Genomic DNA, 13,598 nt, shown 5'->3' with positions numbered 1-13,598 from the left:
AATTAAGGTAAGTTAAAGCCTTTTTAAATAAGTAGATGGTGGTCTAATTTTAGAATAAATGATCTAAAATGATCTTATAGTTTAAGTTTTTTAAATAAACGGTTGACAATCACCCTTATGTTATTTTAGTAATTTTTAGGATTTATATTTATTTTTTTTTTATTATTATTTTTTGCCGTCATGCTTTTTTAAACTCGATTGGTACTGAACAAAATGCCACTGATGAGGTGCTGGTGGGACAGTGTACCTACTCTTTTGTGAAAAGACATAAAGACACCCCGGCTTGAAATTGGGGTCTCCCGGCATTATAGGGCTATATTTGTCATTGTAACCATTTTACAATAACAAAGCGACTGTTACTGTGAAACGCCAGGGTGCCGAGTGGGAAGCGTTTGGTTCCCCAGAAAATTTTCAGAGGAAGGGTTTTTACGACTGTCATAAACCCCTTCTCCTCTCTCTCATTCACCATTTTTATCATCGAAACTGCTGCTGGACTCCTCGCCTGTTACACCCCCCTCTATTCTGTTCAGGTTTCTACTCTTCTTCCTCGTCTCTTTCTTCTTTATTATATATATATATATATATATTTCGTGTTTATTTTTATTTTATTTTTCCTTTTCATTTTTATTGTTAATAATCACTGGAAGGGCTAACACAGAAGTAGAAAAGAGGCATATATATACTCACACAGACACAAGTACCAAGTATGCATGTGTTATATGAGATTGCGGTTCTGGTTGGATGGGTTTTCGTAACACTGAATCAAACTGGAATCTTGATTTTTTCAGCAGTTGTAAATGGCGGAGAAAGGAGGAAATGGGTTCAAGGGAGGAAAACCTTCTCTCAAATCTCCAGGTAAATCCCCTGATTTTCCCGGCATTTTCTTGTGGTTTTGTTCAAGCTTCATTTACTCTGGATCGTATAATATTTACCTTATAAAGAAACCCTTTAAAAAGTCAAAATAGATATTGGGGGTATTATATTCAAACCTCTGCTGGTCTACAATATCTTAGGCTCTTTTTGTTTGGATATAAAATATTTTTTTATTTTATGGTCTTTGCGTGCCGTAAGAAAAAAATAAATAAAAAATTTAAAACCTAACAAAAATAAATTACCCATTAATTTTACACGTCCTGATGGACTCAACCTCAACCTCAACTTATATTTTTTGAGGAAAATATTTTACATCCAAAAAAATGGAGCCTTAATGTATTATACTTTTGATTGAATAGGGGCATTTGTGAAATTAAGCTCAACTTATATATGCATACACACGATAACACTTTTAAACTTTTAAATTTAAAATGCTAACTATAAAACAAATAGGCCGACCAAAACTCATGTGGGAGGAAGTAATTAAAAATGACTTTAAAAATCTAAAATTAAGGGAGGACATGCTGTATAATTTTTGGAAAGAATGGAAAAATAGAATTCACGAGGCTGACCCCATCTCTATGGGATAAATCCAAAGATGATGATGATGATGATAATAATGATGATATATTATAAATTTAAAATTTTCTTTAAACTGGTTTGAATTTGTAGTGTTTAGTTCTTAAGAATAAACGAGGTCTCATTCAGTGAAAATTTGAAGTGGAATTTTTTTATTTTATACGTGGTACTAAATTGCGTTATCGAATGCACTTAATCAAATATTATTTAGTTTATTCAGAATAAAGTGATAAATTGAGTAGTTACGAATTTACGATAACAAAATAATTGAGTTGGGGCAGCTGCCCCACTGGGCTCAACATAGCTTCGCCACTGTCTATAACTGCGATGGAATTGGTAACATTTTTTTTTTCTCTCCGGTTGGTAACATTGTAACAAAAATTGCGTAAGCTAAAGTTGTCAAATCCGTCGGTCACGCCTTCCTAACAAAACTCTTCTTGGGCCAGCCTTTATGAGAAGTGATCTCTGGTCCGAGATTCATGGCCTTAAAATCTGGTGCCTGGAATGGTCCATCGCACTATGACCTACTGATGACCTTCAAGGTAGTGACTGAAGTCTTGAGGCTTTTCTTTTGTTGCACACATTTAATATCATTAATGTATCTAAAGCTTCTTTTGATATATGAAGGCTTGTATGCATTTAGGCTTTGTCATTGGTAAAAAGGTTTTGCCTTGGCCCTTGGCTTAGTTCAAGTAATAGCCTCAATATAGACCATTTGCAAATATTTTGGCTTATGTTTATTGAAGCTCCTAAACATCATAAAATTGGAGTTTCTTATATGATTGTTCATCACATATTATCATTAAAGACGACGTGCTTATGAAAAGTATGATGCAAAAGCGAGACATCTAAATTTTTTATGTCTTCTTCTTTATTAAACACCAATTATACAATCAGAACCAATCTCGTGTTAGTGTTTCATTGGATGGTTGGGAAAGTGATTCAATAATACATTTTTTAAACATCTAACTTTTCTTTCTGAACTTGTTTGTGCAGCATCCTTGAAAGGGAAGGATGATAGCTCAGCAAAATCAAAGAGGGGCAGGAAAGTTAAGTTTGATTCAGAAGGTTGAAACTGATATACCTTATTGTTCAAATATGTTTATTCTGTGCAGTATTGTTCAGTTGATTTATTTGATATATTCACCTGTCTCCCTTTGGATATGTTACTAATCATATCTTGGATTCACCAGAAGCAAAAACCAACATACCCTCGAATACTGGTGGAAAGTTTGATTTTCTGAATGCTAAAGGTTTGACTTTCTTAATCTTTATTGTTTACCTCGTGATAAAAAATAGTTTGTGTTATATTTCTAGTATACTATTTCATGCTTGTTGATAGCTAGGTATATAACTATATACGCTTTTTTTTTTTCCCCTGGCAAATAACTCTCACAACGCTCTTGGGGAACTTGAACCTCCACCTTCCGCTTCGAAAGGAGAGGAGATACCGCTAGGCCACATGCCTTGGTTATATATATATATATATTCTCTCTCTGTGCTCAAAATCTTCTATTTTCAAGGTGATTGGGGCAAAGGAGGAAAAGGAGACAAGATTGTGAATGGCGGTAAGAGTCCTGTCACTCCTGTAACCAAAGAACTTGCTCCGTTGGAGCTCAGAGTCGAGCAAGGTTGGTGATTTCCCTGGTTAAATGTCTTCCTTCCTTCTTTCTTTCTTTCCTTTTTTTCGCATTTTTAATTTCAAGACGTGATATTATTTTCGCAATTATTTATCTATTTGATAACATGTTTGCTCATATATAGGTGTTTATTGTGATGTAATGTTTGTTGACGATCTCTATTTTCAAGTGATGTATCATTATTATCGTATGATATTCTTGGGTTTCATGTTTTTCAAGTATATTGATTTATGAGAACATTTGTTTCATTATTATCTACACAAGTTGAATAAAATAGTGAATTTCTTGTTAGTTATATTTGTATCCTGGAGTTGTTCATAAAGCTGGCATTTTTTTCGTCGTAGAAGTTGATTTGTATTTGAATCTGTAGATTTTTATTTGCACCTCCTAGCACCACATCTTCCTTTTTTTTTTTTTAATTATTTTTTATTTTTTTATAGCCAGGAAGATTTTTTAATAAGTAACTTGTGTCTTGCACACCAATTCTTAGAGACTGTCTTGTGTTTTCATTTTTCTTTGGATATGTTTTAAGAACTTCTTTTCGGTGAGTGAGATTGGATTATATTATTTTTTGATAGATACGTTAAAGATTGGAATAATAGAAATGCATGAAAAAACTGCGAATATTAAAAAATCAGAACATGTATTTTTAATTGCCAATAAGATTCTATCCTTTTATTATAATTAACAAAAAAAAAAAAGAAAAAAAAAAAAAGAAAAAAGATTCTATCCTTTTATTATAATTATTATTATATTAACATTTTAAATTTGAATTTATTATTCTCATGTATTTTTCCCATCCTACTCCCCTTGGTTCTACATAGAAATAACGGTCTTGCTATTGTAATCATTAGAAGTTTAAGCTTTATCTTTCCTTTTTATTTTGATTCTCCAAATCAGTTTCTTTATGTTGAAATATTAGAAGAGATCAAGAGCAAGTCAATCCAAAAATTATTGAACAGTCTGACGATGAGTGTTGTAGTCATCTGCTTCATGTACATTGGCTTCTGGGATTATGATCTGTGGTGATTATGGAATGATAGTGCTTGGCCACATTGTGTCTCAGCACTTGCGGTGGTGGTAGTTTATATAATTTATGTTAATACTCTCTATCACATGCATGTGCTTGGTGCAAGATTAGTGTGTATGATTAGATTTTGATTTTCAGTAACCTCTGTTGGTATTGGCAGAACTTCCAAAGAACGCGAAATGCCTGATGGACTGTGAGGCGGCACATATATTGCAAGGAATTCAAGAGCAGATGGTCATGCTGTCCGAAGATCCAACAATCAAGCTCCCATTGTGAGGAACATACTTAAAGCCATGTGTTTCTGTTGAGGAAAGATCACATGATATATTTGATTGAAAATGCAATATATAAATATGTCGTAAATAGCTCTAACAAGTTTGACTTCAGATCATTTGACAAGGGACTTCAGTATGCCAGGAGCACTAGCCATTATACAAATTCGCAGTCTGTTAGACAAGTGCTTGAGTATCCTTTATATTATTTTTACCATTGTTGTTGTTATTGTTATAGTGATCTTCTTTGGAAAACGCCCATCATTTCTCATGAGTTACATTGCATATCTATGAATGTCCAATCTGCTGTTGAACCATTAACTCAAATATTAGTGCTCTCAAAAAACATGGTGTCTCTGATGGCGAGGTATCGATCTCAACCTGAGTTTACTAATTTCTTAATAATCCTGCAATCTCTTAATTCTGTACTTATGACTGCAGATGTGCATGATTGCCAACACGTGTCCAGAATCTGTGGATGAAGGGTTTGCTTTGGTCCCATCCTTGAAGGTATGTATGAATGCCCGAGTTTCTATTAATTATTATATTTTATTTAATTTTTGGCTGAGGATAATGATTTAGTTGGTTACTGACTATATTTAGGTCTTGTTTAAGTGAGTGTCAATATGTCTCTGAATTTTATGCCTGATGCTGTGAGCGATGATACCTTGAAAGCAGAAGATGAACAAAATTGCTTAAATCTGTTCAATTCATTTATATGCTATTGACAACTCTAATTGTAATGTACAAGTGAAAGTGAGGGTCAAATGATTCTCATCATCTACCCTCTATGAAATGTCAATATTTCTGTAGATGTCATTGTCTACAAAATAATTAAAGTTGCCAATCAATGACTGTTAGGACAGATTTCTCTCATTAGATGAAATATCAATATTTCCTCATTCTTAAGGCTTAGCACTCGTTCTTCATTTCTAAAAGATTAACAAAATGGGAGAGATTGAGAAAATAAAGAGGATAGGATCCTGAGACTCAACAAAATTTTACATGACATGGAAAAAAAATGCTGGGAACTGTTTGTTATTGCAATATAACTGACAGTCACAATACTGGTAACCTTTTGTTCATGGAATATGCCAATACGGATGCATACATCTAGCAAGTGTTGATGTGAAGTTTAAAGAATAAATCTTGGAATAAATCATTGCAGAATTTACAACTAGTATATACAAAAATTGGAACAATTTATTGTTTCCTTCTAGGTTCCTCGGGATACAGTTGAAGAAATACAATATGACAAAGTCATCTGTCTGTGTGAGCGCGCGTTCACCAAACAATTCATCATCTAGAAGTAATATTTGAGTGCCTTAACTAACACAATTTCTTACAAGTCCAAAAACATGGGAGGAAAATGGAACGGGGGCCTCTCTTTTTTCTTTAATTTTTTGAAGCTGCTTTCTTATATTCTGAATTTCTTCCAGGGTAAGAAGAGCAAGGTTAAGGAACCCCTCAAAGATGCATTGAGTGAACTGGCTAAGCTTAAAGACTCGACATAAAGCCCCTAATGAGATCCATGGTAAGTTATAGTACTGCTTGAGCTGCGTTGTCCCTCAATTGCATTCACTCCATATTGTGTATGTGTGCGCGTACACTCGTCACTGTGTAAAAAATATGAACAAATTCTTCTTGTTGTGGCTGAAATGCTTGTTTATTGAGCTTGCAACACTGATTGAAATTCATAGTATGCTATTCTGTTAAAATGGCTACAGGTTTCGCCTATGTTGGGAGTTTGGTAATTGTGGATTTGGCAGCAGTAACTTGGTCAGAGCTTCCCAATGCAGGCAGTAGAATCCATTATCCTTTTGTTGAAATTTGATGTTTTTATTTGGTCCATATAAGACCACCTTTTGATTAGAGAAGCTCTAGGTGTTTTTAGTTCTAAGAATCTGTAATCATCTTGCCTTTAATGGTTTTGTATACCTGTGTATTGTTGTAGAATCTGTCATCATAATTGACATTTTCTACAAAAATGGCAATTGGTAGGTTCGTTCTCTTGTCATCCCGACTCACATAAAATAGTCGGAATACTCCGAAAGTCGGACTACTTATCACAACTCCATTTTGACAAAGTGATTGTTGTACGCCTGTGAGTTAGAACTTCTAGCACTGCACTTGAATGTTTGGGGTTCTATTGATGAAAGAGCAACAAGTCAATGCAATGTGGCCCCTGAATGAACAACAATTTGTTAGTGGCCTTAAAGTAAACAAAACCTGAAAGTTGTGTGAGATCACAACAAAGTGATTCTTATTTGCAAATGGTGAAGCCAAGTGCTCAGTTTGATTCCCTATAAGTTGTCGCATGAAAAGATTTTTATTTATTCTATATATATATATATATATATATATATTTTGATAACTTAGCAAGAAACTCACTCTACACCTTTGTGAGGGAAATTGAACACTCCTTGATTATGTAGGTAGAGACTGCAAGACTATATTTGTGAGTAGGGTTGAAATATTTTCTTCAATTTCAATTTTATCGCAACACGAGTAAAATTAAAATTACATGTTTTAATGGAAAAGTAAAATTGAAACTCATGAGTACGAAGAAAAAGAGTTGGTTAAGACCTACACTTGGAAGGAGAGTTCTAGAATTTGGTAGGTACATAATAGTTTAAAAGCAAAAAACTCCCCCTAAACTATTGGGATTTTGTAAGAAACCCCACTAGACTATTATTTTGTTGCAATTCACCCCATCAGGTCACCGGAAAAGGCAAAAGACAATTTCGCCCTTATTATTAGCCACATAACCAGTTTTTGGAATTGGTTTAGATTCTTGTCCAGGTCCTGAACTAGGACAGTGCTACACTTGTAGCCAAACAGAGGTACTTGGGCCTTGATATATATATATAATATTATACATATATATATCTCTGCAAACCCAGAAAGGGAAAGTACGGCAGAGAGAAGATTCCGGCGAGGAACAGTGGGTACGGTGGTGGAGAGATGGGCTGACTTGCGGCGGCTCATATATATATATATATAATCACATACATATATATATATATATAAAAGGTATATATCTTAAATCTGTTGGGGGAAATTCGTGTATGGAGGTGATGGTGATGTTGTGGCGGCGGCGACGGGTGTTGAATTCGGAGGAGGAGATGGATCTAGTAGTGGTGGTGATGTGGCGGCAACTACGGGGGTTGAGCTCGGGGAAGGAGACGGAATTGGCACAGCGGTGGGCGACGGGTTGGTTCGGATCGGCGGCGGCAGCGAACAGCCCGCCGCGATGGCAGTGAGCAGACGGTGGAGGAATGGCCCAGCGGTGGGCGACGAGATCGGCCGTGGAGACTCCGCGGCGAGCTTGCGAGTAAGGTGGAAAGCTTCGGCGAAGATGAACTTGGACGGTGGAGAGGACGGACGGTAGTGGGGACGGGCTCGGCCGTGGAGACTCGGCGGCGAGCTCGGCCGGTGGAATCGGCGGGTGGTGCAGTGGCGGTGACGGACCGACGGTGCAGAGAAGAGTCCGGCGGTGATTCAAACCATTTCAATTGGGGGATTTTGTGAAATTGGGTGAGGGTTCACCAGTGTTCGTGTTCGTAGTGGGTTTGTGGGGTTGTTTTACGGTGGTTTAATATGAATTATTTGAGTTTTCAACAAAATAGAGAGGATTGTGGTTCTATTAGTTGAGGTGGCGGTAACGGTGGTGACGGAAGTGGGTGGTGGTGGGTTTGTGACGATGGTGACGGTGTTGACGGAAGTGGGTGGTGGCGGTGACCGTGGTGACGAGGTGGAGAGCATCACACCAACTGTAATTCACACTGGGTGTATGAGTAGAGTTGTTTCGGTGTACCAGAAAGACGCAAAGAAGAAGATGAATAGTGTTTGTAAATATATATACGTATATATGTATATAGACAGAAGAGAAAAGTGGTTGCAACAGTAAGTTAAGGTAGTGTTTGGGCTGTGTTTTGGTGTAATGGCATAATAAGGGGTAATAGAGTCATTTCATAGTTCTAAAGGGCATTATGGTCATTAAGTCATATATTGTGCTCACGTGGCATTTTAACGGCGAGTTTCAACCGGTGCCGTTGCCGGATAAAGTCATCTGCAACAAAAATTATAGTTCAGGAATTTTTTTTGCAGTTCAGAGAATTTGTTGCTAATTAGTCAATAATTCCGGAAAGTTTTTTTGGCATTTAACCCTAATAAAACTGACGCGGCTTATTTAAGCTGCAATTTATTAAGTGTCTATTTAGGTGATGGCAAAAGTTGAAAGACTTGTTAAAAAAACTGTTATATCTTCGATTTGCTTAAAGGGGAGAGATAAAATGCTAGCCGCTAGAAATAACAATTTTTGGATTCCTTAATAGTTAAGTACTTCACATACGCATACATTTCCAATATGAAACTGAAATTCTTCACCTCCGAGGAGATGTTATACTAGGATTTCATTGTCAATATTTTATAAATAGCAATACATATATATATCTATATATATATATATTTGAATTGCCATTTATATTTGGATTGCTATAAATATATTAATTGAAATTGAGATATGGGTCAAGTGCAAAAAAATTCTCCTTTACTATTGATATAATGCCCAAAAAAAAAAAAAAAAAAAAAAAAAAAAAAAAAAAAAAAAAAAACTTAAAATGACAATAATACCCTCAAATCAGTAGAATAAATTAATAAATAAAAATACAAGTCATGTAAAATAATCATTTTGTCCAATTGCTATGAGGGGCAAAATAGGATGAACAAAAAGTGGTTATTTGTACCTTTTTTGAAATATAGGGATTGAAATCCAAATTTTTTTAAAATTAGGGACTGACGATGTTCAAGTTTAAAAAAAAGAGGTGTATTGTGTACAAAACTTACATACTATAGAAAAGTTTTCTGCCTTTTCCAGATATAAAATGAGCCAAGGGGTTGGTTGTTAAACATCGGAATAGACGTGTTGGTTTCACATGGAATAAACACATATAGACGTGTGGACATAATTAAGTCATCAACGCGTCTTTGTACATTATGAAACAGTCAAGACGACGTTGGACTAATGATGGACGTAGTACGACGTAGTCAGGAGTCTTCCTGCTCGATCCAACTTATGTCTCTCTCTCTCTCTCTCTCTCTCTCTCTCTCTCTATATATATATATATATATATGCATGCATGTCTTGCCTTCCTTATAATTGAGGCGAACTTCTTCTTTTCCTCATAAAAAGTTGTTATTTTCTCAGCAAGCTAGCTAGCTACCTCTAGGCTCTAGCAAAGACTCAGTTTGTGGTGGGTTCGATTTTCTCTCAAGCTTTAATTTGTTGTATAGCAAAAGACTCGTTTGTTGCTCATCCATCTAAGATAAAAAGATCACATGAAGGTATATATATATATATATATATATATATCATATAAATATGCATTTACACACATATATATAGATAGTAATTTTAGTAGCCTGTCTTATGTATGCACAACATTATAGATCTGATACCATCCAAAAAAAAACATTATAGATCTGATTCTCTATTTGTGGCTGTGCAGCGAAAGCTAGTGATGGAAGTGCAGATGAAATGCCCCAAATGCAGGACTAAGGCACTCAAGATAGCCGCACAAGCAGATGGTTTGTATGCAAACCTTATATATATATATATATATATTGTCATCATTGCCCTTCCATCAGTTAATTGATTGAACTGCGGCTGTTGTGGGCCTTACTCCAATGAATTGGATGATGGACGAGGTTGGCCTATATATATATATCATTTTTGAATTGAATAGAGTGTCACATGCATGAATTTACTTTTTTTCATCTAATTCTTAAACTTTTCAACCATACTATAATTAAATGTAATTTAATGGGCAATATTGTATTGCAAGAAGCAAGATCGATGCTTCAATACCTATAATATTAGATTGTCAATTATTTAATTTACTATACCAAACTCCATCGGATTTGAGATCTTAAATGGCATTGAAAATATTTTTAGCTTAGACTTTGGATGACCTTTAATTTGGGCACGTGTAAATAATTGCAGGTGTAGATTTCGTCGGGTTAGAAGGTGACGAGAAGAATAAAGTGGTGGTGATTGGAGTCGGAGTTGACGCCACCGTTTTGGCCAAGAAATTGAGGAAAAAGGTTGGGCATACCAACATTATCAGTCTTGCAGATGTCAAGCCAAATAATTAATTTATATATATATATATATATATATATATAACAATATAAATTTAATTACCCCTCAAGACATAAAAATGAAGCTTTTGTAACATATGTAGAATTCTGGTTTGATGATATGATAACGAAGATTTTGTTCTATATATAATCATCTTTTACTACATTTTTATCGTTTTCAATGTTGTTAAATTAAAACTACTGGTAAATTATAGTAAATTGACCTTCCAAATATATATATATATATAAATTGTGTAGACTTCATAATCTGCAGGGCTCGCATTAATTTTTAATTTTAAACAGATTGAATTCGTGATTATCGATCATCAATGACATGGTATCACTAAATACTTATAATGATTACAAGCAAAATAAGTTAATATTGATCCTTAAACTGATTTTGACCGAATAGCTTAAAACGAAATGATCAAACTGCATTAGAAAATGTGTCAAGACTCTCCATTTAACCTTTCAAAAAGGATAATAGTTCACATAAACGTTAACAATCTGTTATGCAACGATCACACAAACAAGGTGGGAGACTTTAATATATATATATATATATATATATATATATATCAAGATTTAGAAAATATGGTACCATGATATATGACAGTTGATATATATATATATATATATATGTGTATATATATATATACACACACACCAAATGGTATAATGCATACCGAACTATAAATACAAAAGGCAGGGCCACAAGAAGTGGCTTTGCAGTTGACATGATAAAGCTCATGAAAGTGCCAAACATTTGCCTTCATTGTACGAACAAAAATTGATATTTATATGATAGTGGTGTGGTAGGGCTAGCTCTTGGTTGACTCCTTCATGACCATCTCATACTCATTCGCTGGTCTAAACTGACGGCTTCCAACAAATCTGTAGATACACATGCATATAAAGCTCTACTCCTCAAAGCATATACACATGCAAGCCCATAATTATATAAATGAGTATATACAGCTATACATATACAGTACTTTTTTTTTTCCCGGTAATTAAGAATACATATACTGTACCTATACTCTGTACACATGCATATTAATTTGTATAAATATACACCTAATTAATTTGTACAAATATACACCTATTTAATTATATTCTCGTGATGATCCTCAATGAACACGACATTTACGCTTAAAATGTGATCGACCATGGGCTATTGTTAACTGAATCTTTTAACATGTACTCTTCCAGTCCCATATTAGCAGTGTGGTAATATATCTTTTCTATTTGAGATGTGCCTGAAGATGCAAGAAATTCCTTCTCCTCTTTCTCTCTCTAGAATTCTTACACCTCAACCCAAAAAGATCCCCCTCCATTTCATTCCATCTCCTATTTATAGATATTTACAAGATATTTACAAGATATTTACTAATTGCTAGATCTGGGCCTATTCCTTCGTAAGCCTTGGTCACCTTTGATGGGCTTACTCTCGTTCGGCCCATATGGCAGTGTCCTTCTATGGGCTGGCCCAGCTGTACGGACTGAATGCTATGTTTGCGAGTCGTATCTGGCCCGTGTCATCCGGGGCCTCCTCAACTGCCCCCATAATTGCCCCTTTATTTAATAAGGGGTAATTATTGATGGCGTCTCATCATGATGTTGACGGCTCGAGATAACCACGTGGGGGAGCGGACGGTCAGATCCAACATCAATGTTCCGGGGCTCGAGGGATTTCTCGCCTTCCCGACGCTTCGGCCCTCGGGCCCCCTCGCCTTTATAATGCTCTAGAATTCCACTTCACTTCCCTTTACCGTCTCCATCATCAGCCAAGTCTCTCTCTTTTCTAGAACAGTGCTAAGCTTTCCTTGGTGAAATCCTTCAAGAGTCATTCTTCCAGCGATCTTGCAGTCCTCCGAGGTTAGTTTCGTTCTTTTTACTTTCGGCAGGCTTCCATTTACCCTCTTGTAGATTCTTCTATCACTTCCACCATGGTTGTAGATCTGGATGTTCTTCGTATGAGACTTAGACTTCCTGACAACATCGAAGTTAGGGTTTGCCCCCAAGACGTTAATATTACGACTGGCGCCGGCCTCCTGCCTGGCGAAGTCTTATTCACGAACCTTCAATTGAATGTTGTTAGGTTCCCTCTGCACCCTTTCTTTAGTTATGTCTTCAATAGATTGGGGATATCCCCTCTGCAGGTCAACCCCAACTTCTTTAGAATCATATCTGTTATGCTCTTGTTGATGCGTGACAGAAATCTGGACCTCGACCTCATAGACCTCCTTCTGTGCTATAAGGTGAGTAAGATCCGTACTAACGAGCCCTTCTACCACTTCTACCCGTTCGAGAAGATGTCCATATGTACTGACACAATAAAATCTGAAAAGGGTTGGAGGGATAGCATAGTGGGCATTAGTGGGGCTTGGTCTTCGCTGGCTGCAGAGGGTTACCCAATCCCGAGCGCCTTTGGTGTCTGCTCTGTCTCCTCCTATAAAAAATTCAAATCCCATAAACATGACTGCCCCTGTGAAACATGCGTTCCTCGTTTTTGCACTTACTTATGCCGCTCCTTGGGAATACCTTGTGATGACTTGAGCTATAGTGTTTGCAGGGATAGGAGTAACTACTTGAAGAGATACGTTCTGAACGATATTCCTTCCTGCTCAGATCTCCTCACTTCAGACAACCTCTTAGCGCTCTCATCACTCGGCTACAACATGAGCAGACTTCAGATTCCCTCTTTTGGCAGGAGGAAAAATACTCCCCCAGCCACTCCTGCTGCTGGGGCGACCTCCTCTCCAGCGTCAGCTTCTTCTTCAGCCACCATATCTGACACTGTCCCGAGCGCAGTGGCTACTAACCCTTTTGCCGGCGCCCCTGCTGCCAACCAGAACGCGCCCTCCCCAGCTACCATAGCTCCTGCTGCTGCGGGGGGCGGTCGGGACAAAGAACGAGGCAAAAGGCCTCATCCTGACAGTGAAATCGATCCTGAGGAGGAGCCTCTCATTAGAAGGACCCGGGTCTCTGGGCCGGGTACTCTCTTGCACCGAGCGATCAGAGCTCCTTCTCCCTCTGGGCCTCCTGCAGCTGGTGGCTCTG

The 13,598-nt window shown here is 36.7% G+C and overlaps 2 protein-coding genes across 2 annotated transcripts; both read left to right on the top strand.

Annotated features, from left to right (window-relative positions):
- Positions 1 to 359: 359 nt before the first annotated feature.
- Positions 360 to 6,411, top strand: LOC132312748 (DNA-directed RNA polymerases IV and V subunit 4-like). Its single transcript, XM_059811241.1, has 11 exons — positions 360 to 530; positions 789 to 855; positions 2,449 to 2,520; positions 2,646 to 2,705; positions 2,976 to 3,083; positions 4,283 to 4,394; positions 4,510 to 4,587; positions 4,728 to 4,761; positions 4,836 to 4,904; positions 5,834 to 5,928; positions 6,122 to 6,411. Exons 2-10 carry the CDS (start codon positions 798 to 800, stop codon positions 5,906 to 5,908), a joined length of 666 nt encoding a protein of 221 aa, XP_059667224.1. The 5' UTR covers positions 360 to 530; positions 789 to 797; the 3' UTR covers positions 5,909 to 5,928; positions 6,122 to 6,411.
- Positions 6,412 to 9,557: 3,146 nt separating this feature from the next.
- Positions 9,558 to 10,680, top strand: LOC132314188 (heavy metal-associated isoprenylated plant protein 47-like). Its single transcript, XM_059813101.1, has 3 exons — positions 9,558 to 9,740; positions 9,905 to 9,983; positions 10,399 to 10,680. Exons 1-3 carry the CDS (start codon positions 9,735 to 9,737, stop codon positions 10,548 to 10,550), a joined length of 237 nt encoding a protein of 78 aa, XP_059669084.1. The 5' UTR covers positions 9,558 to 9,734; the 3' UTR covers positions 10,551 to 10,680.
- Positions 10,681 to 13,598: the final 2,918 nt, after the last annotated feature.

This window comes from Cornus florida, unplaced genomic scaffold (genome assembly GCF_030987335.1).
Source record: "Cornus florida cultivar Cherokee Brave unplaced genomic scaffold, ASM3098733v1 CherokeeBrave_3.0.0_Hap2_Chr01, whole genome shotgun sequence".
NCBI classification, from domain to species: Eukaryota; Viridiplantae; Streptophyta; class Magnoliopsida; order Cornales; family Cornaceae; genus Cornus; species Cornus florida.
The sequence above is the reverse complement of the archived record's forward strand: the minus strand, read 5'-3'. Positions and strand labels throughout refer to the sequence as shown.

Bases quoted from the DNA above. Each gene is read 5' to 3' on its own strand.
- LOC132314188 (XM_059813101.1), top strand. The intron at 9,984-10,398 runs GTTTGTATGCAA...AAATAATTGCAG, and splicing joins GATAGCCGCACAAGCAGATG to GTGTAGATTTCGTCGGGTTA.
- LOC132312748 (XM_059811241.1), top strand. From the start codon at position 798: ATGGCGGAGAAAGGAGGAAATGGGTTCAAGGGAGGAAAACCTTCTCTC. The intron at 856-2,448 runs GTAAATCCCCTG...TTGTTTGTGCAG, and splicing joins ACCTTCTCTCAAATCTCCAG to CATCCTTGAAAGGGAAGGAT. The intron at 2,521-2,645 runs GTTGAAACTGAT...TGGATTCACCAG, and splicing joins AGTTAAGTTTGATTCAGAAG to AAGCAAAAACCAACATACCC.